This window comes from Podarcis pityusensis, assembly GCF_964106645.2.
Source record: "Podarcis pityusensis genome assembly, chromosome: 8".
In the NCBI taxonomy this organism is placed as follows: domain Eukaryota; kingdom Metazoa; phylum Chordata; class Lepidosauria; order Squamata; family Lacertidae; genus Podarcis; species Podarcis pityusensis.
This window is the reverse complement of record NC_138033.1, coordinates 6,712,748-6,739,626: the sequence shown is the minus strand read 5'-3', so window position 1 is coordinate 6,739,626 and position 26,879 is coordinate 6,712,748. Positions and strand designations below refer to the sequence as shown.

General features: G+C 48.0%; 1 protein-coding gene across 1 annotated transcript; it reads left to right on the top strand.

The window, feature by feature from the left end:
* Positions 1-844: 844 nt before the first annotated feature.
* LGALS4 (galectin 4) lies at positions 845-21,663 on the top strand. The gene is made up of 10 exons (XM_081019162.1): positions 845-962; positions 6,762-6,850; positions 8,635-8,836; positions 10,421-10,558; positions 12,498-12,545; positions 14,658-14,693; positions 16,498-16,527; positions 17,295-17,383; positions 18,405-18,564; positions 21,391-21,663. The coding sequence occupies exons 1-10, from the start codon at positions 918-920 to the stop codon at positions 21,535-21,537; spliced, it is 984 nt and encodes a 327-aa protein (XP_080875288.1). The 5' UTR covers positions 845-917; the 3' UTR covers positions 21,538-21,663.
* The last annotated feature ends 5,216 nt before the right edge of the window (positions 21,664-26,879 follow it).

The window sequence follows — 26,879 nt, the reverse complement described above, 5'->3', positions numbered from 1 at the left end:
AGCCCAGAAAATGTGCTTTTTTTAAAGGGTGAGATCTCGGCGTGGAATTGCACAAGATCTCGACACCCCAAATGACTGCTGTGCTCTCATGAGAGAAAACAGGGTGTCCCGTTTTTTCCTGGACGCTTGGGGGATATGTAGGATGTGACGAGTTTGGGGGCTAAAATTACCCAAGCTCTAAAACACCCATGCCTGCCCTGGCACCTTTCTGACGTCCGAAACTGCCCTTGTGGGAATTTTATGAAGTGCCCTAACTCTCTGAGCTCCTGTGTCCCACTCACACGACCACAAACTTTTGAGGATAACTAGTATTGCGTATTCTTCAGAGCTGATTGGCTCTTAGCAAAGAGACACCGGCCAACAGCTCTCGTTCTTCTTGCCCCGAATCCAGTAGATCTCCTCTGCAGCTAGGTGAACCGTTTCCCCAGCCCCCTGCAAAATTAATTCCAGGTGAGCTGCTGCTATACAGATGTTTCACGGGTGAAACTGTTTTCCTGGCACGGAGGAAAGCAAAATGGGATGCTTGGCCTGTGAGATTTCTGCCTGTCGGGCTGTTAAAAGCATCAGAGCAGGCCAGGCGGATTGACAAATCTCTCTCGGCAGCACTAAACCCTGTTGACCACCTATTTCCTTGCTGCAACCACTAGGTAATCCAAAATAGAAGAAAACCCCCCGAATTTTCCATTGCGGAACAGCCAACGAGATTCCCCCTCCCCGACTGTGTCCTTGGAGAAAGTCTGGGCTGAGGATAAGACAGGTGAGCTCCTCACCTATTGAGATGGGTGGGTCCTGGCCAGACCTCCTGGCTGCTCCACCCCTTTGGAGCCAGGTGCTATAAAAGTATTCCGGGTGGCTCTGGGAGGTTTTCCTGCAGCCGGTCTTGATCCACATCTGAGCAGAAGTCAGACTGCGGCACCATGGCTTTCGTCCCAGCACCCGGTTACATGCCCACCTACAACCCGGTAAGCCTTCCGCCTCCATCTCTCCCTGCGCAATCTGTGCTCTTGTATTCTCTGCAAGAAAAGAATAAAATTTGCCGTCACTTAACCTGAGTCTTCCGTTTCCTTTTCCCCCCCAAAGACCTGCTCTGGGATTTTAAAAATTGCAGTTGTTCTGTTTAACTTATAGCTCATTCGCTCTTACCCAGTCAAATGGGCAGGGTGCAAATTAATAATAATAATAATAATAATAATAATAATAATAATAATAGTAATAATAATAATAATAATAATAATAATAATAATAATAGCCACCTTTTGCCCTGCTCTATCCAGGCACAGGTTCATGCTTTTATAGCTCTGTGTTTGAGCTCTCTCTCTCTCTCTTTTGGCCCAGAACTCGCCCCCAACCCCAACCCCCCCACCTCTTTAAAGTTGAAGAGCCACGAATAATAATTCATGTCTTCTGCGAATTGCAGTTGGCTCCAATTCACATTTAAAGAGCAGGTTATCGTGGGGAAAACTCCAGAGCAAAAGCGAGAGAGCGCTTGGATGCAGAACTTTAAAGCCTAGAGGAAAGAGTGGATCAGCCCTTGTTTGTTTATTTAAATCAAACAGAAGCATTTGGCAGAGAGGCCTCTAAGACGCCTTTAAATTTCATTTCAATCTGTATCACAAACAAGTTTTCCTACCTGAAGTTACTGTAGATTTGTATTCATAAGCAACCTTGCCCGACTCACACACATTCTCTCTCTGGAGAAGAATTTGCTACCGTTTTATCCAAGAGTTCTGTGCGTTTCTGAAGCTTGCGCTGCCTGGAGTTTGGTTCAAGCACTCCATCTGAGAACAAGCCCCTCCAAATCTCCCTGCTCCCCCAGTCTAAGAACTGCCAGGGCACCATGAACGAAAGCATGCGCAGTTCCTTTAGAAAGCACTCGCCGCAACTGGTGCCTGGGATTTTAGGCCATTGAACTGTCCTAGCAAATGGCTTTGACACCGGTGACCTGCTGTCTATTTTATCAAGGGCGTCAGAAGTCACGGCAATTGTGACACAGAACGCACTCCACAGACGTACCTGCATGTCCTCCCCACTCACCTGATTGTACTTTTATTAAAATTAGTAAAGGTAAAGGGACCCCTGACCGTTAGGTCCAGTCGCTGACGACTCTGGGGTTGCGGCGCTCATCTCGCTTTACTGACCGAGGGAGCCGGCGTACAGCTTCCAGGTCATGTGGCCAGCATGACTAAGCCGCTTCTGGCGAACCAGAATAGCACACGGAAACGCCGTCTACCTTCCCGCCGGAGCGGTACCTATTTATCTACTTGCACTGGTGTGCTTTTGAACTGCTAGGTTGGCAGGAGCAGGGACCGAGCAACAGGAGCTCACCCCGTCGCGGGGATTCGAACCACCGACCTTCTGATCGGCAAATCCTAGGCTCTGTGGTTTAACCCACAGCGCCACCCGCGTCCACACAATATAAATAATGCCAGGCCTCAATATAGTTTAAAAACGGCACAAGTCAAATGCAAAACGCTGGGTAATGCCCCTCTAGAAATCCTTCGGTTGCCACCTCTTCCACTCTTTCTGAGTTCCTGCTTCTCTGCCTATCTCCACTCCTTGCTTGCTTGCTCACTTATGGTAGGGGGGCAGGTGAGCAGATGGTAAGAACCAGGGGAAAGAAAAACAGGACAAGGACTGACCCCCCCCCCAAAGGAGTTCAAAGTCAGGAAGCCAACTTTGGCGCAGACCTCGGGATGTGCCAGTAAGGTTGACTCCCGACTCTGACCTGGGCAGCATCCCAGACTATGTTCCAGAATCTTTTGCAATGCACAGAGATTTCCCCCAGGAGAAAAGCTGATTTGTCAAGGAGAGGAAGAAAAGTCCTAAAAACCGGTCAATTTACTCAATGCAGCAAACTGAGCATTTTTCAAGGTCCTAAACGCGTTTCCGCGCGCTGCTCTGGTTTCACCAGAAGCGGCTTAGTCATGCTGGCCACATGACCTGGAAAACTGTCTGTGGACAAATGTCGGCTCCCTTGGCCAGTAAAGCGAGATGAGCGCCACAACCCCAGAGTCGTTCGCGACTGGACTTATCTGTCAGGGGTCCTTTACCTTTTTAACATAATAATAATAATACAGTGGTACCTTTAGATGCAAACAGGATCCGTTCCGGAGCCCCATTCACATCCTGAGTAGAACGTAACATGCGTCTGCGCATGCGCAGGTCACGTTTCGCCGCTTCCGCGCATGCGCGTGATGTCATTTTGAGTGTCTGCGCATGCGTGGGTGACGAAACCTGGAAATAACACGTTCCGTTAGTTCCGGGTCACGGTGGAGCGTAACCTGGAAACGCTCAACCAGAAGCATATTTAACCCGAGGTATGACTGTAATAATAATTTATTATTTATACCCCACCCATTATTTACACCCCACTCTGGGCAGCTTCCAACAAAATATTAAAATACAATAGTCCTTCAGATATTAAAAGCTTCCCTAAACAGGGCTGCCTTCAGAGGTCTTCTAAAAGTCTGCTAGTTGTTTTTTCCTTTGACATCTGGTGGGAGGGCGTTCCACAGGGCGGGTGCCACTACCAAGAAGGCCCTCTGCCTGGTTCGCTCCAGTGCTGCTTTTCCTGATGGAGACTTTGCCAGGTATATAATGCACCTGTTCCAATTTCCCTTTTAGCCAGGAATTCGAAGCGTTTGGTCAATTTTGTTTAATCAATGTGTTCTTCCTACACTAGCATAGTGTTTGAGCCCAGCTCCCTAATGCACGGCTAGGAGGGCCATTGGGTTAACACAACAAGGCCTATGCCTTCCTTCATATGGGGGTGGGGAGGGCGCTTCAATCAATGATGCCCATCCTGGATCCTGATCTCGCCAGTCCGACCCAGCTGGCGGAAATGTTCCCCTTCCTTGGTTTTTTCGTTTTAGTTCCGTGCGTGCAAAGATCTGATAAGGGTACGTGGCCATCCAGCCATCCACCCGACCTCTTCGTCAACGCACCTTTCCCAAGTTCAGATCCTGTGGATAAAAGCAGAACTCATTTGCGGCTTGGACCTCAGCCAGCCTGCTCCACCCTAAGCGAGTCCGTTTCATAGCTGGATGGCTTAATAATTAACACGGCGCTTTCTGCAGGTTCCCAACCGATCTTGCAAAGCAAAGGATGAGCTGGCAGCTCGGGCCATTCCAAGTTCTCGGTTTTCCAGTCTTAAGTACAATCCTCCACAATTTCTGAACCTGTTTTGAAATAAAAATAAAGAAAAGGTTATCGGGGAAAACACTCAGGACTTTTAGTACAGGGTTCCCCAGATAGGCACCTTTTTTGTCCTGATATACATAAGAACAGTAGAAGAGCCAGTGGCCCAATTCGCCCAGCACCCATCCAGATCCCTGTGGGAAACCCGCAAGCAGGATTCGAACGCAGGAGCCCTCTCTCCTCCTGTGGTTTTCAGAAACAGGCATTTAGAAGAATTACGGCCTCTTGACAGTGGAGGCAGAGAATAGCCACCAAATACATTTTTTGAAGGCTGGTTCAGGTGCATGAAAGGGATGCGGGTGGCTAGGACTTGCTGATCAGAAGGTTGGTGGTTCGAATCCCCGTGACGGGGTGAGCTCCCGTTGCTCGGTCCCTGCTCCTGCCAACCAAGCAGTTCGAAAGCACAAAGTGCAAGTAGATAAATAGGTACTGATCCGGCGGGAAGGTAAATGGCGTTTCCGTGCGCTGCTCTGGTTCGCCAGAAGCGGCTTAGTCATGCTGGCCACATGACCCGGAAGCTGTACGTCGGCTCCCTCGGCCAATAAAGCGAGATGAGCACCGCAACCCCAGAGTCGTCCACGACTGGACCTAATGTTCAGGGGTCCCTTTACCTTTACCTCAGATGCATGAACTTGGATCTCGGTATATTGTAGGGTTACCAGACGTCCCCGTTTTCCGGGGACAGTCCCCGGATTTGCAAATCTGTCCCCAGACAAATTCCGTCCCCGGAATGTCCCCGGATTTCATTAAACGTCCCCGGGAAACATGACACCCTGCTCTCTTGGAGTAATACGCAGATGGAGGGGTAGGAAGAGAAGAGATCGCAGGTGGGTGGCCGTTGCCCAGGCAAGACGAGCAGTTTCTCTGCTGGGCAAGGTGCAAAGCTCCTCTTTCGCACCCTGTGAAACTCTCAAAACAAAGGAGGAAGGGGGCAGGAGATTGGGGGAGGCTCGGGAGTCAGGGACGGGTGGCACGCAGTTGTCCAGGAGGGGCGCAAGGGGCACGGTTTCTCTGCTGGGCAAGGTGCAGAGGGGTGAAATGACTTCAATCCCCAACTGGAGTAGCGGCAGAGCTGGCGAGGAGCCGGGCAGCTGAGTGTGAGAGAGTGTGAACGAGAGCGTGTCCCTGATGGCCAATAATACAGAAGTCAAACTAGAACAGGGAAGCCTTATGTTCTTTTAAGTTGAGGCTGCTTAAATTGGAGTACCGTATTTTTCGCTCTATAGGATGCACCGGACCTTAGGAGGGGGAGAACAGGGGGAAAAAATCTCCTCCTCTCTGCTCAGCGCCCTTTCAGCGAAGTGGCAGGAGAAACGGAGCCCCTTCCATTTTTCCTCCCGCTTAGCTGAAGGGGCGCTGCGCAGAGAGGGAAAACTGTGCAGCGCCTCTCCAGTGAAGCGAAGCCTGGAGAGCAAGAGGGATCGGTGTGCACTGACCCCTCTCACGCTCCAGGCTTCAGGCGGCTATCCGCAAGCGAGAACTCCTGCTGCACTCCGAAGGCTTGCGGATAGCCGCCTGAAGCCTGGAGCCCCCGCAGCGCAGTGCGAACTGCCGCTGCGCTCTGGGGATTTCAGGCAGCCTTGCATCCACTCCCAGAGCTTGCGGGGCTGGGGGCGGGGGAAGCCTGAGCTCAGAACAGGTCGGGGAGCGGCGGTCCCTTCTCCCTCCTGGGGAAAAGCCTGCAAGAGCCGCGTGAAGCTTGTGTGAGGCTCTTGGGGGCTTTTCCTGCCTGCCTCCCCCCCTGCATTCGCTCCATAGGATGCACAGACTTTTCCCCTTAGTTTTTAAGAGGGAAAAAGTGTGTCCTATGGAGTGAAAAATACAGTACAATGGGGCCTCCTGCTGCTGCCGTGCTGCCGGAGCACAATTTCTGTTCTCATCCCTGAACAGGGCTGCCTCCTAAAAGTTGTGTACAGTGGTACCTCGGGTTACATACGCTTCAGGTTACAGACAGGTTAAGAACTCTGCTTCAGGATAAGAACAGAAATTGTGCTCCGGCAGCACGGCAGCAGCAGGAGGCCCCATTAGCTAAAGTGGTGCTTCAGGTTAAAGCACCACTTTAGCTAATGGGTTAGGGTTAGGGTTTAAGAGGGAAAAAGTGTGTCCTATGGAGTGAAAAATACAGTACAATGGGGCCTCCTGCTGCTGCCGTGCTGCCGGAGCACAATTTCTGTTCTCATCCCTGAACAGGGCTGCCTCCTAAAAGTTGTGTACAGTGGTACCTCGGGTTACATACGCTTCAGGTTACAGACAGGTTAAGAACTCTGCTTCAGGATAAGAACAGAAATTGTGCTCCGGCAGCACGGCAGCAGCAGGAGGCCCCATTAGCTAAAGTGGTGCTTCAGGTTAAGAACAGTTTCAGGTTAAGACTGGACCTCCAGAACAAATTAAGTTCTACCACTGTACTGGGAAAACCATAGCTTTAACTATACGGTCCTTTGTCAGCAAGGTGATGTCTCTGCATGTAATTTTTTTTTTTTTAAGTGTCCCAGGATTCATTGAAAAACATCTGGTAACCATATATATTGCATCTGTCACACCCCCCCAAACCTCTTGTCTTTCAGCCCCTCCCTCATACCCAGCCAGTCCCCGGTGGACTTCGCCCCGGCATGTCCATATATGTGGCAGGGATGGTGCCCCAACATACCAAGAGGTAAGGGGTCCTTTCTGGGTAGGAGGGGTGGCCACAGAACTAGGACTGACCACCTCGGACCAGCTTACCTGCGAGATCACCTGAGCTGTTCTATGCCCTCTCAACCGCTTTTGATCTGCAGAACCGGCATCCTTACAGGTGCCACAAAACACCCCTTTCCACATTCGTATGAAATATTTTAGTGTGGCATCACATGCACTTTGGAACTCCCCGCCTATTGACGCCTTCAGTTTACTCTTTTTTAGCAAATGCCCCAAACATCATTTTTTTTTTAAAAAAAAAGGCAAATTTATCCAGACATGTAGAATGTTGGACATGTGTTTAACCTGTTTTCAGCTTATCGTCGATTTTAATTGTTTTTCGAATGCTTATAAACTGCTCTTATTGAGAATTTTATTCTTTTATTATGTTTGGGAACTGCTTTGAGGTGGGGGTTTTTTTACACTCAAGTGGTATATACATTTTATAAAATATATATATATATTTTATTAAAAAAGTGTGATCATATATCCTCTCTCTTTAACTCTGCATATTCTGCAAAAGCCCACATCCTCTACCAAGAAACTTCCACATTAATGTAGTTTTGTGCAAACGTGGCAAAAAAGAGAGAGCAGATCTGATTATTCTTTTTATTCTCCTAGCCATAGGGCAAAACTAGAAGCTACGTCGTTGCTTCTTGGCTGCTATAAATCCTCATTTAGGCTCCAGTTTTGTACCCACTTAACTGGAAGGAAGCCCAACTGATCTCAGCAGAACTTTATTCTCCATGGACTATATTGATTGATTTCACGACATTCATATACTGTAACTCTTGACTGTTAATAATAATAATAATAATAATAATAATAATAATAATAATAATTTATTATTTATACCCCGCCCATCTGGCTGAGTTTCCCCAGCCACTCTGGGCGGCTTCCAATCAAGTGTTAAAAACAGTACAGCAGTAAATATTAAAAACTTCCCTTAACAGGGCTGCCTTCAGATGTCTTAAAAAGAAGATAGCTGCATATTTCCTTCACATCTGAAGGGAGGGCGTTCCACAGGGCGGGCGCCACTACCGAGAAGGCCCTCTGCCTGGTTCCCTGTAACCTCACTTCTCACAATGAGGGAACCGCCAGAAGGCCCTCGGTGCTGGATCTCAGTGTCCGGGCTGAATGATGGGGGTGGAGACACTCCTTCAGGTATACAGGACCAAGGCCGTTTAGGGTTTTAATAAAACCTCAAAGCAGTTTTCCGAAATGTGCACATTTTAGCTTCAGATACTTTAGCCTTAGAACTTGCTCCTTGCATGTTTTGAATCGTATTCCGAAGCAAGGACTAGTGTGGTGTAGTGGTTAAGAGCGGTAGTCTCCTAATCCGGGGAACCGGGTTCGCGTCTCCGCTCCTCCACATGCAGCTGCTGGGTGACCTTGGGCCAGTCACACTTCTTTGAAGTCTCTCAGCCCCACTCACCTCACAGAGTGATTGTTGTGGGGGAGGAAGGGAAAGGAGAATGTTAGCCGCTTTGAGACTCCTTAAAGGGAGTGAAAGGCGGGATATCAAATCCAAACTCTTCTTCTTCTTCTTCTAACTTGCTATATACATATATGAGCAATGAGGGCTAGTAACTTGCCTATTGTTATTTAAACGAAAGCCACCCTTTGAAGGATGCCAAATTCAGTGTGAATCAAGCCTTATGGGAAGTGGGGTGGAAAAGTGGGCAAAACAATATAACAGCAAACAGGTTGCCCTCTGACTACATTTTATTGTTTTCCCCTTTTCTTTCCATCCATGGTTTCCAGATTCAGCCTGAACTTTGTCTGTGGCATGAACGACGGGGCCGACATTGCCCTACACTTCAACCCTCGCTTTGATGGCAAAGACAAGGTTGTCTTGAACACCTTCCAAGGGGGCAAGTGGGGCAAGGAGGAACACCATAGCATGCCCCTCCAAAAGGGTTCACACTTCGAGGTCATCGTCGTCGTCAACCCCGACGGATACCAGGTTCGTGTGAGCACCCAAGGGTGTAAGACCCACCGATTCTCTGTGCGGGTCCCAGAGTTCGTCGTCTGTTCAGCCTGAATGCAGGAGATGCTGATGTCTGTACACAATAGGTCAAATAGGTAAAGGGACCCCTGACCATTAGGTCCAGTCGTGACCGACTCTGGGATTGCGGCGCTCATCTCGCTTTACTGGCCGAGGGAGCCAGCGTACAGCTTCCGGGTCATGTGGCCAGCATGACTAAGCCGCTTCTGGGAACCAGAGCAGCGCATGGAAACGCCGTTTACCTTCCTGCCAGAGCGGTACCTATTTATCTACTTGCACTTTGACGTGCTTTTGAACTGCTAGGTTGGCAGGAGCAGGGACCGAGCAACAGGAGCTCACCCTGTCACGGGGATTCGAACCACCAACCTTCTGATCGGCAAGTCCTAGGCTCTGTGGTTTAACCCACAGCGCCACCCGTGTCCCTAATAGGTTAAATAGCAGCCTCCTAATCTGATGCCATGGAATGTTCAACAATATTTGACATCCGTGTAATTATGCAAAATGTGCAAACTAGTGCAAACATACCATGATGAGACCAATATAAACTGCCATTCTACAGATGTGTGCCCCACCCCTCCTGCTGCGATAAGCTTTTATCCCAGATCTGCTTTTCTCCAAGATCCAGAAGAGGCATGAACAGAGCAGATAGGTTGGCTTCATGCAGGCACAGTCTCCAATTGCTTGGGGGGGGAAACCCTGGAGACAGGGGGACTTAAGCATCTGTGGGGAGGCTGGGGCCTTCGGTCTCAGCAACCGCTTCATGGTAGCAAGACCGACTGGAGATGAGCTGCTGTGCCTGTTAGGCCTGACACCCCTGTGTCTTTGCTAATAGTTCACTCCAACTTTCTCAGTGTGATTTATTGCTGGCTCGCTCTTCAGTAGGGTTGCTGGGTGTGAAGGAAAGTGGGAGATGGGGTAGGAATATAGCTGTCAACTTACGGATTTGAAAATAAGGGACCAGCAGCCTCGAAAATAAGGGATCAGCAGCCAAAATAAGGGATTTTCCAAGGGGCACAGATATGTTCAACTTCTGAGCCCCTCCGAGCCAAAGGCAGAAAGCCCAGCCAGCAGCCAAACGAAGCCTCAAGCGGTGGTTCCCAAAGCGCAACAACCTGGCAAAGGGGATGCAGCAAGGAAAACCACCGTCACCTCTCCGCTGGGAAGCACTGAGCAAAGGCGAGTCCCCAGGCAACGCGGCCAATTTGATCGGCACAAGGCACGCAAGCTCCACCCCCCCAGTCGTTCTCAGACTCCTTATTGGGTGAGCAACGCAGCCAAGCAACACAGTTGGAGCCTCCCTCCTCCCTGGCAGGGAGGGAGGGAGAGGAGCTGCTTCCTTTGAAACCTGGGAAATTTAAGGGACATCATCAGTAAGGGACAGCAGTGGGACACGGCGCTGGGATAAGGGACTTTCCTCCAAATAAGGGACGGTTGACAGCTATGGGTAGGAATGGAATGGAGCGGCTGAAATGATGGGGGGCAGACTCCCAGGGGGCTGCAAAGGGGCTCACTTGCACCTCCTCCTCATTTGTGTCCCGGCAGATCCTCGTGAACAGGAACCCCTTCTGCACCTTTGGCCACAGGATCCCACCTGAGCGAGTCCAGGCTGTGCAGGCCAATGGTGACCTGGAGCTGCAGTCAGTGACCACCATCGGAGGAGGAGCCATGATGGGAGGAGGGGTGAGCATCCGATATTGTGGAAGGGGGACAATTTTCACCCTTCTGGACAAGTTTCTGGGGTGCCATGCGGCAGCAGTGGGAGGGGTCAGCAGCAAAAGTGGGTGGAGCAATGGATGCTAATTTACTCTCATGCACAGACACACCCTCTCTTTCCACCAATCAGGCAAGTGAGAATCTTTATCAGAGTCCAAGGACACATTCCAGGAAGGCAAAAAGGAGGTTGAAAAGCAAGGCTTGTAGATAGGGGTGTGGTCTGTGTGGGAATGGCCTAAGGAGAGGGGGTGTGGCCTAAGGAGAGGGGTCAGGTCTTGGGAAGAGTGCTAGAGGCCAGATAAAGAGTTCTCAAGGCCCACATTTGGCGCCCATGCCTGATGTCTCCCACTCCTAAATAGAGAAGGAGGTGGACTTTGATTCGATTTCCATTTGATGGCAAATCCGAAACAATACAAAAAGCGAAACACAGCCCTCCCGCAAAATTCACTCAACCCTGAATTTTGCAGGCGGTTCTCCAAACATCCAGCATTTCCCAAAATGCACGCAAGAGCAAATAAGAATTGACGCAATAGAGTAGATGGCATATAAGGGAGAAACGGCTTGCAAAATGTGTTAGCCAAAACTGCATATTAAATAGTGCTCACTAGGAGAAATTTGCACTAGGATGCTGGCGGGTTTTCATGAGGGTCAAATTGCAAATTGCTGCAGGAGTCCGGAGAACTGAACTTAAGATCGAGGAATGGAAAACGGCGGATCCACAAGCAGCGAAAATGAAGCAGCAATAAACGGCTATCAATTTGATTCCTCTTTGCAATGGTCAAAAACCAGCTGAGGTGGCTGCTTCACTCTACCCAACGGTAGAGCCGGTCCTGTTAAGAGTCACAAAATGAAATGCAGTGGTACCTTGGGTTACGAACTTAAATCGTTCCGGAGGTCCGTTCTTAACCTGAAATCGTTCTTAACCTGAGGAGTGCTTTCGCTAATGGGGCCTCCTGCTGCCACGGCACCGCTGGCACACGATTTCCGTTCTCATCCTGGGGCAAAGTTCTCAACCCGAGGTACTACTTCTGGGTTAGCGGAGTCTGTAACCCAAAGTGTTTGTAACCCGAGGTACCACTGTAATGGTGTCTCTCTGCTGGGGAGAAGGGGAAAGGTGCCCATGGCCATTTCTGCCATAGGCGCCCAAACAGTGGCAACCTTCACTGGGTACAGGACCCCAAGAATTGGGAGGGACTTGGGGCACCATCCAGTCTGACGCCACTCCAAAGCCACGAAAACAGCTTGACTGGCCTCAAGTTCTAAGCTCTTTGACTTTGAGCAGAGCAGGAGAGAGATGACATTCTCTCCTTCTCCTCCAGAGTCGCTGAAGCCAGTGTGGTGTAGTGGTTAAGAGCGGTGGACTCGTAATCTGGTGAACCGGGTTCGATTCCCTGCTCCTCCACATGCAGCTGCTGGGTGACCTTGGGCCAGTCACACTTCTCTGAAGTCTCTCAGCCCCACTCGCCTCACAGAGTGTTTGTTGTGGGGGAGGAAGGGAAAGGAGAATGTCAGCCGCTTTGAGACTCCTTCAGGTAGTGATAAAGCGGGATATCAAATCCAAACTCTTCTTCTTCCAGATGTGATTGGACCACAACTCCCAGCTGCCCCAGCCAATCGGCCAATGGTCAGGGGCTGATGGGAGTTGTAGTCCGGCAAAATCTGGAAGGCTGCAGGCTCCCAGTCGCTGATCTAGAGCAGGGATTCCCAAACTGTTTTTGAACTACAACTCCCATCACCTGCAGCTAGCAAGACCAGTGGTCAGGGATGATGGGAATTGTAGTCCGAAGACAGACAGAGACCCAAATTTCGGGAAGAGGCCCGCTGCTTCCCCAGCCATGAAGTGGACGCAGACTAAAGGCCCCTCTCTCAATTGCCTCAATCTTATTTGTTTCTCTTTCTGGTCCAGGGCATGCCAGGGATGCCAGGACAGCAGTATCCACCAATGGGGATGCCAGTAAGTACTGCAAGGAGGCGGGGAATTTCTGGGGGCGGGGACTGGGCAGGGCACAGGTTGTGTTTGGGTGGTGTGTGTGGTGCTGGGGAGATGGGATGAGAGGCAGTGTGGTGCAGTGGTTAGAGCGCCGGGCTGTGAGCGAGGCGACCAGGGTTCGACTCCTTGCACTGGGTGACCTTGGGCCAGCCACTGCTCCTCAGTCTAGCCTACCTCACAGGGCTGTTGTGAGGATAAACTGAGGGGGGCGAGGACTGCTCACACCGCCTTGAGCAACTTGGAGGAAAAGGTGGGGCAGATATACACAAACAAATAGAGATTTATGTCTTGGGAGGCCAAATAGAGAGTTCTGTGCAGGTCTGATAAATTCTGCCGCACCACAACCTCAATTGAATGGTCTGTATATACCACATTTTTTAAAACCGCTTTTGCAAAATTTATTTTCCCGTGTTCTGATCTCTTGCTCGTTGAGGCAGCAGCAATGGCTTTCAAATTCTCTACAAATGGGTTTGCGGCACCACAATACACAAAGCGCAACAGGCTGAATAATAATAACTGTGAATACTTGTCTACTTTGAAAAATTTTCACCTATGATCCTTTTCTTTTACTTCTTTATTTTTTCTTTGTTCTTTTTTTTCTTTTTTTCTGATATCTTTCATTTCACTCCTTTATTGTGCGTGGCATTTTATAGAGGTATAAATAACTGTAAATATGAAAAGAGGCAAAGTATTCTCTAGTTTTTTTCCTTGGTTAAATGTATTTTCTTTTTCCTTTGTATTTTCTTTTGTTGTAAATATGTATGTTTTCTAATTTGTACTTTAAAAATAATAATAACTGTGAACATTTTATTGGTTGTGAGTTCCTGTAGAACACAATCCTTAGGTAAAACTAGAAAAGCCCTCAAGGTAACGAGAAGAACACAGCGGATGTAGACTGCTGCCACAAGGATTGTGTTATACAGGAACTCACAAGAAGAAACAATAAGAAAAGAAAAGAAAAGAAAAGAAAAGAAAAGAAAAAGAAAAGAACGGAAAGGAAAGGAAAGGAAAGGAACGGAAAGGAAAGGGGAAAGGAAAGGAAAAAGGGAAAGGAAAAAGGAAAGGAAAGAGGAAAAAGGAAAGGAAAGAGGAAAGGAAAGGAAAGAGGAAAGGAAAGGAAAGGAAAGGAAAGGAAAGGAAAGGAAAGGAAAGGAAAGGAAAGGAAAGGGAAAGGAAGGAAAGGAAAGGAAAGGAAAAAGGAAAGGAAAGGAAAAAGGAAAGGAAAAGGAAAAGGGAAAGGAAAGGAAAGGAAAGGAAAGGAAAGGAAAGGAAAGGAAAGGGAAAGGAAAGGAAAGGAAAGGAAAGGAAAGGAAAGGAAAGGAAAGGAAAAAGGAAAGGAAAGGAAAGGAAAGGAAAAAGGAAAAAGGAAAGGAAAGGAAAGGAAAGGAAAGGAAAGAAAGGAAAGGAAAGGAAAGGAAAGGAAAGGAAAGGAAAGGAAAGGAAAGAAAAGAAGAAATGTATTGGGACCAGAAACTCTAGGAAGATTGGAGTAAATATACGAGTTATTTGAAAGACCATTGTAACCAACTGACGACGCTTGTAGGACTACAAAAAGTTTTGTAAGGAGAGCTATATGAAACACTGCAGAAAAGATTTATGGGAATGGATTTTAAGTTATGGGTTATTAAAAGTAATAGGATAACAAATGTAAGATTAAGAGATGAAGTTTGAAAATCATTAGAGGCGGTTGATGGAAGTCTCAGGCTAAAATAGCCAAAATGTTGTATAAGATGAGATGTTCTGTTTGGAAAACATATGTAAAAACTAATAAAAATGTATATTAAAAAAGAAAAGAAGAAATGTATCATCATAGGTTATACACTGTATATATGAACGGTATTTGTTGCACATACTGGGCTAGACCTTTACGTTAGGAAATAACCAATAAAATGTTCACAGTTATTATTATTCAGCCTGTTGCGCTTTGTGTATTGTGATAACTGTATTTGCGTCGCAAGGTATTGAATTTGTTTTGGGTTTGGGGCACCAGGCAGATGCCCGATTGTGCCAACCTCTTGACGCTGGCACAGAATTTAGTCCCCACTTTATAATTTCTCTCTCTCTCTCTCTCTTTAGGGCATGATGCCAGCATACCCGTCTCCCAACCTTCCCGTAAGTACTGCGAATAGACAGGGGGAAGAAGCATAAAACTTTCCCAGCAGGCTGACTTGCTTAGAGCTGACCAGTATGATTAATTTTTTAAAAAAAATATATATATATATATTAGATTTTCACAATTATAACAAAAACAACATAACAAAAAGAAGAAACAACAACAGAAAAACATACAACCCCCCCAAAACAATAAAAAACATAATCTTTACCCCCTATCCCTTAAAACCCAAATTTTATTTACATTGTTAATTGACTTCCTCAAATCCCTCCCTTCTGAATTTCTTTGTATCTGCATGTAACAGCTTTCCAATATCATTCCAGCTCTGATCTAATTTATTCACTTTTCTTACTGTTCTGAATCCCATTTATTTAATTAAATCCTAATTTAATCCTATGCCTATTGGTACTTTCAAGTGATTTCTAGTTTTTTATATTACAATATTTATTCAAATATGGGACGCGGGTGGCGCTGTGGGTTAAACCACAGAGCCTAGGACTTGCTGATCAGAAGGACGGCGGTTCGAATCCCCGCGATGGGGTGAGCTCCCATTGCTCAGTCCCTGCTCCTGCCAACCTAGCAGTTCGAAAGCACGTCAAAGTGCAAGTAGATAAATAGGTACCGCTCCGGCGGGAAGATAAACGACGTTTCCGTGCACTGCTCTGGTTCGCCAGAAGCGGCTTAGTCATGCTGGCCACATGACCCGGAAGCTGTACGCCGGCTCCCTCGGCCAATAAAGCGAGTTGAGTGCCACAACCCCAGAGTCGGTCACAACTGGACCTAATGGTCGGGGTCCCTTTACTTTTACCTTATATATATGGGACGCGGGTGGTGCTGTGGGTTAAACCACAGAGCCTAAGACTTGCCAATCAGAAGGTCGGCGGTTCGAATCCCCACAATGGAGTGAGCTCCCGTTGCTCGGTCCCTGCTCCTGCCAACCTAGCAGTTCAAAAGCACGTCAAAGTGCATTATTTATATTGTGTGGACGTGGGTGGCGCTGTGGGTTAAACCACAGAGCCTAGGACTTGCCGATCAGAAGGTCGGCGGTTTGAATCCCCGCGACGGGGTGAGCTCCCGTTGCTCGGTCCCTGCTCCTGCCAACCTAGCAGTTCGAAAGCACACCAGTGCAAGTAGATAAATAGGTACCGCTCAGGCGGGAAGGTAGACGGCGTTTCCGTGCGCTGCTCTGGTTCGCCAGAAGCGGCTTAGTCATGCTGGCCACATGACCCGGAAGCTGTACGCCGGCTCCCTCGGCCAATAAAGCAAGATGAGCGCCACAACCCCAGAGTCGTCCACGACTGGACCTAATGGTCAGGGGTCCCTTTATTTATTCAAATAGTCCTTAAATTTATTCCAATCGCCTTGATAGTCCTCCTCTTTCTAGTCGCGGATTCTTCCAGTCAGGCCGGTTAGCTCCAAAAAGTCCAACATCTTCATCTGCCATTCTTCCACTGTTGGAATTTCTTGAGACTTCCAGGTTTTTGCTAACAGCAGTCTTAAAGTGATTAAAGTGTTAGACCTGGGAGACCACAGTTCGAATCCCCGCTGGGCTGCCTCTCAGCTTAGCCTCCCTCACCGGGTTGTTGTGAGGATTAAAGGAAGAAGGGGAAGAACTGTGTATGCCACCTTCGGCTGCCCGGAGGAAAAGATGGGAAAGAAACGCAATAAATAAATGAAAATAACAAAAGGAGAAAGGCTGGTTCAGGCGGCTATTTCTTCCCAGTGCTCATGAGATTCAGGTTGGGAGTCTCTGAGGAGATGCTGAACAGGTAAATGACCTCTTTGGGGTTTCTTCCCTCACAGGTGATGAACGCTCCTGCTTCCTACCATCCGGTAAGTGTTTATCTTCCTTTCTCTCGCTTCTTGCTGATTCCCAGCCAGTCCAGAGCCTGCAATCTTCATCTGAGGCCTTTCTCTGTGCAGATCGTGTTTTTGGCTAACAAAGAGTTAACTCCAACTTTCACAGTGTGATTTACTGCTGGCTTGCTGCTGGAAGGGTTAAGTTGCTTGGAATAGGAAAAAGTGTTGCTGCGCTCAGTTCCTGCTTCCAGGCTTCCCCTATGGCAGGGGTCAGCAAACTTTTTCAGCAGGGGGCCAGTCCACTGTCCCTCAGACGTTGTGGGGGGCCAGACTATTTTTTTTGGGGGGGGGTTGAACCAATTCCTATGCCCCACAAATAACCCAGAGATGCATTTAAAATAAAAGGACACATTCTACTCATGTAAAAACACGCTGATTCCCGGACTGTCCGCAGGCCGGATTTAGAAGGCGATTGGGCCGGATCCTGCCCCCAGGCCTTAGTTTTCCTACCCATGCCCTATGGGCATCTGCCTTGGGGCCTGATCCAGCTATAGGGCTGCTCTGATGTCCTCCTATGCTTGGGTCACATTTTCCCCAGCTTGCCTCTCTTAGTCCCTGAACGGCAAACATCCCTGTGTTCCACACACACTGGTAGCTTGAGAAAGTATTGCATATTGCCTTCAATCATAGAATCTTAGAGTTAGTTGGAAGGGACCCAAGGGTCATCTAGTCCAGCCCCCTGCAATGAATATGCTTTTTCAACTCCTGCAGTCATATATCTCTATAAACTCGTGTTTCAGCAAGTGCCATACCGAGGCAACCTCGCCGGAGGGCTGGGATCCAAGAAGACCATCGTGCTGAGAGGATTCATTCCACCGCACGCTAAACAGTAAGCCATCCTGTTTCTGCCTGTTTCCGTGAATAAGTGGCAGCCCTTTTCTTATAGACCGGGGAATGGCATTAATGCACACATTGTGCACTACTCCCTCACAGCAATTAGACCCACTGTCCACTTGCTTCTCCTTGGAGACTCAGATCCCCACTGCTCTTCAGCCCAATTAGGAGTCCTGAGTTCGGGTTTCATCTTGCTGAATCCCAGAGCTATTAGAGGCTGAGAGTGATAACAAAATGGGGCTTTTCATGCGCTGTGCAAGAGAATGAGGAACCTGCAACCTCCCAGCTGTAGTTCGGCAGCTTCTGCATGGCCTCAGGTTCCCCAGAGATTGTTCCATGAAAACTGACAGGCAACGGGTTCAGGTTATGCCACACAAAAGGATTCCTTCCTTCTGTGAAAAGTTAGCACATGGCATTCACTTGCGACAAGACGCAGGCGCTGTCGCCCAAAGGTGGCTTTAAGAATGGACTTAGAATGATTTGCAAAAGGGGGCAGGCCTGCCATCTGCAATAAGCCGTGCTTGCTACACAGAGCCCCCATGGTCAGAGGCATTCTACCTCTGAATAACAAAAATGGCAGAGAAATTAACAAGGGTGTGGGGGTCTGTTTCCTTTGTGCCCTGATTTGTGGGCTCCCCAGAGTTGTCCAGCAGGGCTGCTATAGGAAACAGGAGGCCTTTGATTTGACCCAGCAAGGATATATTTTTATTTTATTCATTTATTTATTCATTTGTGCCATAAAATTGATATACAGTTGCAGAAAACCTCAAAGCAGTTTGCGAAACAAACAGAACGGTAAGATTATTAGTGAAAACGGTTAAAGCGTCCAGAAAATAAAAAAAAACTTAGTAAACTAAAAGCATGCCACCATTCTAAACACCCATCAAAACAAAAATAGCTTTTGACAGAGTCGAGTGGTGGCGCCTGCCTGATGTCCATAGGCAGGGAGTTCCAAAGTCCCGCAGCGCTAAAAGATCAATTTCTTACAAATCCTTTCCTTCCTCCTCCTCTTCCAGATTCCGGATCAACTTCAAAGCTGGCCCGGATACGGTCCTGCACATCAACCCCCGCATGAATGAGCGTGCTGTGGTCAGGAACAGCTTCCTGAACGGCCAATGGGGACGTGAGGAACGGGAGCTGTCTGTCAACCCCTTCCAAGCCGGGCAGTACTTTGACGTGAGTGTTCATTTGCCCAGAGCTGAGATCTGCCCCAGCCAGGATGGGATGGTGGGGTTGGGGAGAAACGGTGCAGTTAAATAACTTTAGACTCTGTGGCACGGGAAGGAGGGCACGTGCTTAGTTGGTGATGTTTCTCACGGCAAAAAAAAAAAAAAAAAAGCCAAAATCCAGGGAAGAGGGTCATCGCTCCGTGGCAGTTGCTTGGACAAAAGATTCCTGCTTCAGGAAAAAGATTCCTGCATTGCAGGGGGTTGGACTAGATGAATCTTGGGGTCCCTTCCACCTCTACAATTCTATGAGTCTATGGTCCATAAGGGGATGTGGGTGGCGCTGTGGGTTAAACCACAGAGCCTAGGATTTGCCGATCAGAAGGTCGGCGGTTCGAATCCCCGTGACGGGGTGAGCTCCCATTGCTCGGTCCCTGCTCCTGCCAACCTAGCAGTTCGAAAGCACATCAAAGTGCAAGTAGATAAATAGGTACCGCTCCAGCAGGAAGGTAAACGGCATTTCCATGCGCTGCTCTGGTTCGCCAGAGGCGGCTTAGTCACGCTGGCCACATGACCCGGAAGTTGTATGCCGGCTCCCTCGGCCAATAAAGCGAGATGAGCGCTGCAACCCCAGAGTCGGTCACGACTGGACCTAATGGTCAGGGATCCCTTTACCTTTACTTTTATGGTCCATAAGGGCAGCAGATCCTGAGCCCAAAGAATGGCTGCGGCAACTGCGGCACGCTGCTCGGAGACCAGATCTGCCCCTTCCTTGGCACCCCCATGCCACCCCCTCTGTGTCCTCTTGGCGAAGGCAGATGCTGAGGATCTCCTCAGATAATAATAATAATATTAATAATAATAATTTATTTCTATCCAGCCCTCCCCAGCCAAAGCCGGGCTCAGAGCGGCTAATAACAATAAAAGTAACAGAACATTCTAAAATCAACTCATTTTAAAATCAATTCAGAATCAAATTAATGGCAACCATTGGGCTAGAGTTCTATGACCCCAAAGGATGGGGTCAGACTGCGCCTTGGTCAAAGGCCTGGTGGAACAGCTCCATCTTGCAGGCCCTGCGGAAAGATGTCAAGTCCCACAGGGCCCTAGTCTCTTGGGACAGAGCGTTCCACCAGATCGGGGCCATGGCGGAAAAAGCCCTGGCTCTGATTGAGGCCAGCCTAACCTCCCTGTGGCCCAGGACCTCCAAGATGTTTTTGTTTGAAGACTGTAAGGTCCTCCGTGGTACATACCAGGAGAGGCGGTCCCGTAGGTACGAGCGTCCTAGGCCGTATAGGGCTTTAAAGGTTAAAACCAGCACCTTGAACCTGATCCTGTACCCCACCGGGAGCCAGTGCAGCTGGTATAGCACCGGATGAATGTGATCTCGCAGCGAAGACCCCATAAGGAGTCTCGCCACGGCATTCTGCACCCGCTGGAGTTTCTGGGTCAGTCTCAAGGGCAGCCCCACGTAGAACGAGTTACAATAATCAAGGCTGGAGGTGACCGTCGCGTGGATCACAGTGGCTAGGTCAGGGCGAGAGAGGTAAGGAGCCAACTGCTTAGCTTGGCGGAGATGGAAAAATGCCGCCTTTGTTATAGCTGCAATCTGCACCTCCATGGAAAGGGAGGTGTCAAAGATTACACCCAAACTCTTAACGGACGGTGCTGGCACTAATTGCACCCCCGCAAGAGATGGGAGTTGTTCTCGACTTTTATTCCCCTCTTGCTCCCAGTGTAGGTCTCCACTCCTGTTGGGGGGCCACCGCCTTTTTGTGGTCTGCCTCAGGGGCCAAAATTGAATCCTGCTTTTCATTTGTGCGAATTGCAAAGCAGCTTACAAACAATAATAGAATTGTGGAGTTGGAAGGGACCCAAGTCCAATGCAGGAATCTCAGCTAAAAGCATCCATGGCTGATCGCCCTCCAACCTCGGCTTAAAAACCTCTGAGGCAGGAGAACTCACGGCTTTCTGAGGAGGCCATTCCCCTGTCGAACCGCTCTCCCTGTCAGAAAGTTCATCCTGACGTTCAGTCGGGATCTCCTTCCTCGTATAACAGAGCAGAACATCACAAACACAGCAGAAACATAGCTGTCAACCGTCCCTTATTTGGCGGGAAACTCCCTTATCCCAGCGCTGTGTCCCACTGCTGTCCCTTATCGATGATGTCCCTTCAATTTCCTGGGTTTCGAAGGAAGCAGCTCCTCTCCCTCCCTCCCTGCCGGCCAGGGAGGAGGGAGGCTCCAACTGTGTTGCTTGGCTGTGTTGCTCACCCAATAAGGAGTCTAAGAACGACTGGGGGGTGGAGCTTGCATGCCTTGTGCCGATCAAATCGGCCGCGTTGCCTGGGGACTCGCCTTTGCTCAGCGCTTCCCAGCGGAGAGGGGACGGTGGTTTTCCTTGCTGCATCCCCTTTGCCGGGTTGCTGTGCTGTGGGAACCACCGCTTGAGGCTTCGTTTGGCTGCTGGCTGGGCTTTCTGCCTTTGGCTTGGAGGGGCTCAGAAGTTGAACATACCTGTGCTTGGAAAATCCCTTATTTTGGCTGTTGATCCCTGATTTTCGAGGCTGCTGGTCCCTTATTTTCATATCTGTAAGTTGACAGCTATGAGCAGAAACCATACAGAATAATTGACAGATCCTCAATAAAATATTGAGCTAAGTTGGGGCCAGCCTTGCTCTGTGGCAGAAGGGACAGCGCTCATGGGTTTCGACTCCTGCTCACAGGTTCCCCCACAGGGATCTGGTTTGGCCTCTGTGAGAACAGGGACTGGGTGGGTCATGGGCCCGATCCGACAGGCCTTTTCTGACGCTCTCCTTCTCCCCACCCCGAAACAGCTTTCCATCCGCTGCGGCAACCAGCGCTTCAAGGTGTTTGCCAACGGCCAACCGCTCTTCAACTACAACCATCGCTACCAGAACTTCCAGCGTATCGACACGCTCGAGATCGACGGAGATGTGGAGCTTTCGTACATTCAGTACTGAGCCAAGAAGGAGGAGAAGGGAGTCGTGAGCGCCCAGCTGCATTTTCTATGCAGCACCCACCTCCTTTGGCTTGAGGAAGAAATGGAATTTCTAATTGGCAGCTGCAATAAAGCGTCTTGCTTTGAAGGAGTGTGTTGTGTGAGTGCTTCTTTTTTAAAAAAAAATAATATTTATTAAAGTTTCCAATAAAAACAAAACACATCAGTAAAAGAAAATTAAAAATAAAAAGAAAGATACACAATAGAAAAATACACAATACAAAATACAAAAAAAAAAAAGGAAAAAACAATTAAAAACAAAACCACCTTTTCATCACCACTTTTGAATTTACTTATTTTCTGGACCTCTTCATACCTCCCTCTTTTGTATTCCAGTTCAATTTGTTTGTCCAGCAATTTCTTTCCCTCTTTTTTAATCCCAATCCTTAATCTTAATATAGTATAACATTAAATTCTTATCTATTAATAGCCAATTTTCCGTTCTTTTAACCTTTTTATGCCTAATCCTTAATCTTGGTCTATATATAACTTTTAACGCCTGTACAGCAAGAAACCACTTAATTTCAATCCATCATCACTCTAACATTCTTTGATTTTGCAATGTTTCTGTAGATAATCTTTAAATTTCTTCCAATCTTCTTCCACCGACTCTTCTCCCTGGTCACGGATTCTACCAGTCATTTCCGCCAGTTCCATATAGTCCATCAGTTGTGCTTCTTTGCACAAACAGGGCAAGACCCGAATTCCTTTCGGTAAGATGGTAATAGCCACATCTTGGGAGCCTGGCTGGAAGTTGGGGAGTTTGGGCTCTGGTACTTCTTAGCTGCTCATTTCACTCTGAGACCCAAAGGCAAATAACAGAGACTAAGTGAAATATACTCGGAGTCGAGTGTGGATTTCCTGTTCTTTATTCAGCTCATAGTAGTGAGGAATGAAAGTTTCCCCAAAGTATCTGCTTTATATACATTATTTACACAATGGGTCACACATGATTGGCTAATTCTGGGGTTCTCCTGTAGGCCAATCAGGTTGCGGATTCACTTCCACCTAACGGTCAGGGGTACCTTTACCTTTTTACTGAACCTCTGCAGTTCCAGATTTCAACCTCCGGAGTCCAGCAAAACTCCTAGAAGCCACTGGAGGGGGTTGTTGTGTTGTTTTCCTTTGAGGAAATGTGCTAGGTGAGCATTAGCGCCCCCTGGAGGATATCTGTGAAGCTACAGGTGAGGACAGACAAACAGGTAACATGGATTGGGGGGGGGCGGGAAACTGATTCCAAAAAAGCTCAGGCACATGACATGAGCATCCCTGGGAGACCAGGGTTCAAATCCCTCAATCTGGCCATGAATGAAGCTTGCTGGGTGATCATGGGCCAATCTCTCTCTCTCTCTCTCTCTCTCTTAAATTTTAACTTTTTTGTGAACAGTGCATAAAAAGAATACAAAAGCACACAGAGAAAATACATAAGCACACAAAGACAAACTGCCATTTACACATACAACCGCTGTCTCTTGGCCTACTCCACAGGATTGTTGTGAGGAGAAAGTGGAGGGTGTTGGGGGACAACCACGTGGAGCTCCTTGGAGGGAGGTGGGAAACGGTGTGATATAAAAGTAAATACAGTGGTACCTCGCAAGACGAATGCCTCGCAAGACGAATGCCTCGCAAGACGAAAGAGTTTTTCGTTTTTTGAGTTGCTTCGCAAGACGAATTTCCCTATGGGCTTCCTTCGCAAGACGAAAAACGAAAACATCTTGCAAGTTTGTTTCCTTTTTCTTAAAAGTGTTAATACCCAGGGTGACTTTGAGGAGCAACTCATAGCACGCGTGTGGTAGCCTTTTTTGAGGTTTTTGAAGACTTTGGTGATTTTGAAGACTTTGGGAAACCGTGCTTCGCAAGACGAAAAATTCGCAAGACGAAAAAACTCGCAGAACGAATTAATTTCGTCTTGTGAGGCACCACTGTACAGTGGTACCTCGGGTTACATACGCTTCAGGTTACAGACGCTTCAGGTTACAGACTCTGCTAACCCAGAAATAGTACCTTGGGTTAAGAACTTTACCTCAGGATGAGAACAGAAATCAAGCGCCGGTGGCGCAGCAGCAGTGGGAGGCCCCATTAGCTAAAGTGGTACCTCAGGTTAAGAACAGTTTCAGGTTAAGAACGGACCTCCGGAACGAATTAAGTTCTTAACCCGAGGTACCACTGTAAATGCAATTCCCTGTGGGGAGCAAAAGATGAATAGAATGGTTGAAACCCAGAATTGGAAGGGACCCTGAGGGAATCCCAGCTAAAGAACGGCCACCCAAACTCTGTTTTAAAAAACTCCAGGGGAGGAGAGGTTGCCATGTTCCAAGGGAGTCCATCTCACTGTTAAGCCGCTCTTGCCAGAGCTGTTATTGGGAGGTTCAAGCACAAACAATTCCAAACAGGAAGGAAAAATGGAAGGCAGTCTCAAACGGGCTCAAGTTTCCGGTGAAATGCAACAGAGAGTGTGAAAGGAAGAACCTGCTCTGAACCTCTCTGCCTGTCATCTTTGATGAATTGCAGAGAAGTGGTGAGGTGCTGTCACTGGGCTGGAGCCCTGTAAGAAAAGGGCGTGAAGAGAAACATTCAGGAAACTACAGGTGAATCAGCCTGATGTCTTGATTCAGTAGAAGCTGACGTTTTCCAAGAACAAATCCTGTCCCATTAAAACATATCCCTTTAAAAAGGACAAACCAAAACAGGGTTCCTCGCTTTGTTGTTTAGTCGTGTCCGCCTCTTCGTGACCCCCTGGACCAGAGCACGCCAGGCACTCCTGTCTTCCACTGCCTCCCGCAGTTTGGTCAAACTCATGTTCACAGCTTCGAGAACACTGTCCAACCATCTCGTCCTCTGTTGTCCCCTTCTCCTTGTGCCCTCCATCTTTCCCAACACCAGGGTCTTTTCCAGGGAGTCTTCTCTTCTCATGAGGTGGCCAAAGTATTGGAGCCTCAGCTTCAGGATCTGTCCTTCCAGTGAGCACTCAGGGCTGATTTCCTTCAGAATGGATAGGCTTGATCTTCTTGCAGTCCATGGGACTCTCAAGAGTCTCCTCCAGCACCATAATTCAAAAGCATCCATTCTTTGGCGATCAGCCTTCTTTGTGGTCCAGCTCTCACTTCCATACATCAGTACTGGGAAAACCATAGCTTTAACTATACAGACCTTTGTTGGCAAGGTGATGTCTCTGCTTTTTAAGATGCTGTCTAGGTTTGTCATTGCTTTTCTCCCAAGAAGCAGGCGTCTTTTAATTTCGTGACTGCTGACTCTAACCTTGCCATGTACGAGGCCTGAAGTAAGAAAGGAACGGATTTGCCTTTCTCTTCAAGTTATAGATTGTTTTGTTCACCTTTTCTTTGGGGAAAATGTTCTTAGGGTTTATTTTCTCTCCGGACTTGATGTATTTGCTTTACTGAAATAACTCTGCTAACACTCCTCAACCTGGTGTGCTGTAGATTTTTTGGGCAGGAGTTTCTAGCCAGCACAGCAGTTTTGCAATGTGTGTTTTATCCACAAATAAGCAATGCAAGTGGGGAAACTAAGGTTTGCCTGAACCACCCTGCTGACGTCATCCCTGAATGACAGTCGACTTCCTGGTACAAAGCTCCCATTTTCAGTTCCTGTGTTGCACCGGCTCCAAAAAAACATTAGTGTGTTGCCTGAAGCATCTTCTGACACAGAATTACCCAGGAAAGCTAACACCTTAAAATCTGCTCACTGAATCTGCTGCCCGTTATTGCACAGTGGCAATCAAATCCCGGTGGATTTACAACGTCCTCGATCTGAGTGTTCCAGGTGTGTCACCCACAGGACATCAACAATCTTCACCGAAAGCCTGCGAAGGAGACTAGGTGGTGTAGTGGTTAGAGCAGTGGTTTCCTAACCTTTTTTGGCCCACTGGCCTTTCGGTGGGATAAGTCCCACGATTGGAATGTAATAATGGAGGGATACAATCTATTTCAGAGAAACAGACCAGATAAGAAAGGAGGAGGAGTGGCGTTATATGTCAGGGATGTGTATACCTGTGAAGAGATCCAAGATTTAGAACCTCAAAGCCAAAGTGAGAGCATTTGGGTCAAAATTAAAGGAGAGAAGAATAACAGTGACCTCATTGTGGGAGTTTACTATAGATCCCCAAGCCAAATGGAGGACATAGATGATGCCTTCCTGGAACAGATGGCCAAGCATGCAAAAGGAAGGGAGATAGTAGTAATGGGGGACTTCAATTACCTGGATATTTGTTGGATGTCAAACTCAGCCAAGAGCATAAGGTCAAACAGATTCCTCACTGGCCTTGCAGACAACTTCATTGTCCATAAAGTGGGAGAAGCAACAAGAGGAACAGCCATTTTAGATCTGGTCCTAACCAATGTTGATGACCTGGTTAGTGGGGTAGAAGTGGAAGGATCATTAGGCGCGAGTGATCATGCTCTTCTGAAGTTTACTATACAGCGGAAAGGAGCAGCCAAGCATACTAGGACTCAATTTCTTGACTTTAAGAAAGCCGACTTCATAAAACTTAGGGAAGTGCTGGGTGAGATGCCATGGACAGTAATACTAAAAGGAAAGGGAGTTCATGATGGCTGGGAGTTTGTTAAGAGGGAGATAGTAAAAGCACAACGTCAGGCAATACCAATGAGACGGAAACATGGAAGGTGCCTAAAGAGGCGTTTCTCTGAAGTCTCTCAGCCCCACTCACCTCACAGAGTGTTTGTTGTAGGGGAGGAAGGGAAAGGAGAATGTTAGCCGCTTTGAGACTCCTTAGGGTAGTGATAAAGCGGGATATCAAATCCAAACTCCTCTTCTTCTCCAGAGAAGCGGACACGGAGCAATGGATCCACACTACAAGAAAGAAGATTCCACCTAAACATTAGGAAGAACTTCCTGACAGTAAGAGCTGTTCAACAGTGGAATTTGCTGCCAAGGAGTGTGGTGGAGTCTCCTTCTTTGGAGGTCTTTAAGCAGAGGCTTGACAACCATATGTCAGGAGTGCTCTGATGGTGTTTCCTGCTTGGCAGGGGGTTGGACTCGATGGCCCTTGTGGTCTCTTCCAACTCTATGAGTCTATGATTCTATGATTCCATAAACCCACCCACCCTGTGCCCCCAACCCTATAAAAAACATTCAGAGCAGTGGTTCTAGATTCAGGTAGGTAGCCGTGTTGGTCTGACGCAATTGAAATAAAAAATAAAAATTAAAAAATTGTCTAGTAGTACCTTAGAGACCAACTAAGTTTGTTCTGGGTATAAGCTTTAGTGTGCATGCACAGGGACACGGGTGGTGCTATGGGTTAAACCACAGAGCCGAGGACTTGCCAAT

Bases quoted from the DNA above. Each gene is read 5' to 3' on its own strand.
- LGALS4 (XM_081019162.1), top strand. From the start codon at position 918: ATGGCTTTCGTCCCAGCACCCGGTTACATGCCCACCTACAACCCG. The intron at 10,559-12,497 runs GTGAGCATCCGA...TTTCTGGTCCAG, and splicing joins GAGCCATGATGGGAGGAGGG to GGCATGCCAGGGATGCCAGG. The intron at 16,528-17,294 runs GTAAGTGTTTAT...CTCGTGTTTCAG, and splicing joins CTCCTGCTTCCTACCATCCG to CAAGTGCCATACCGAGGCAA.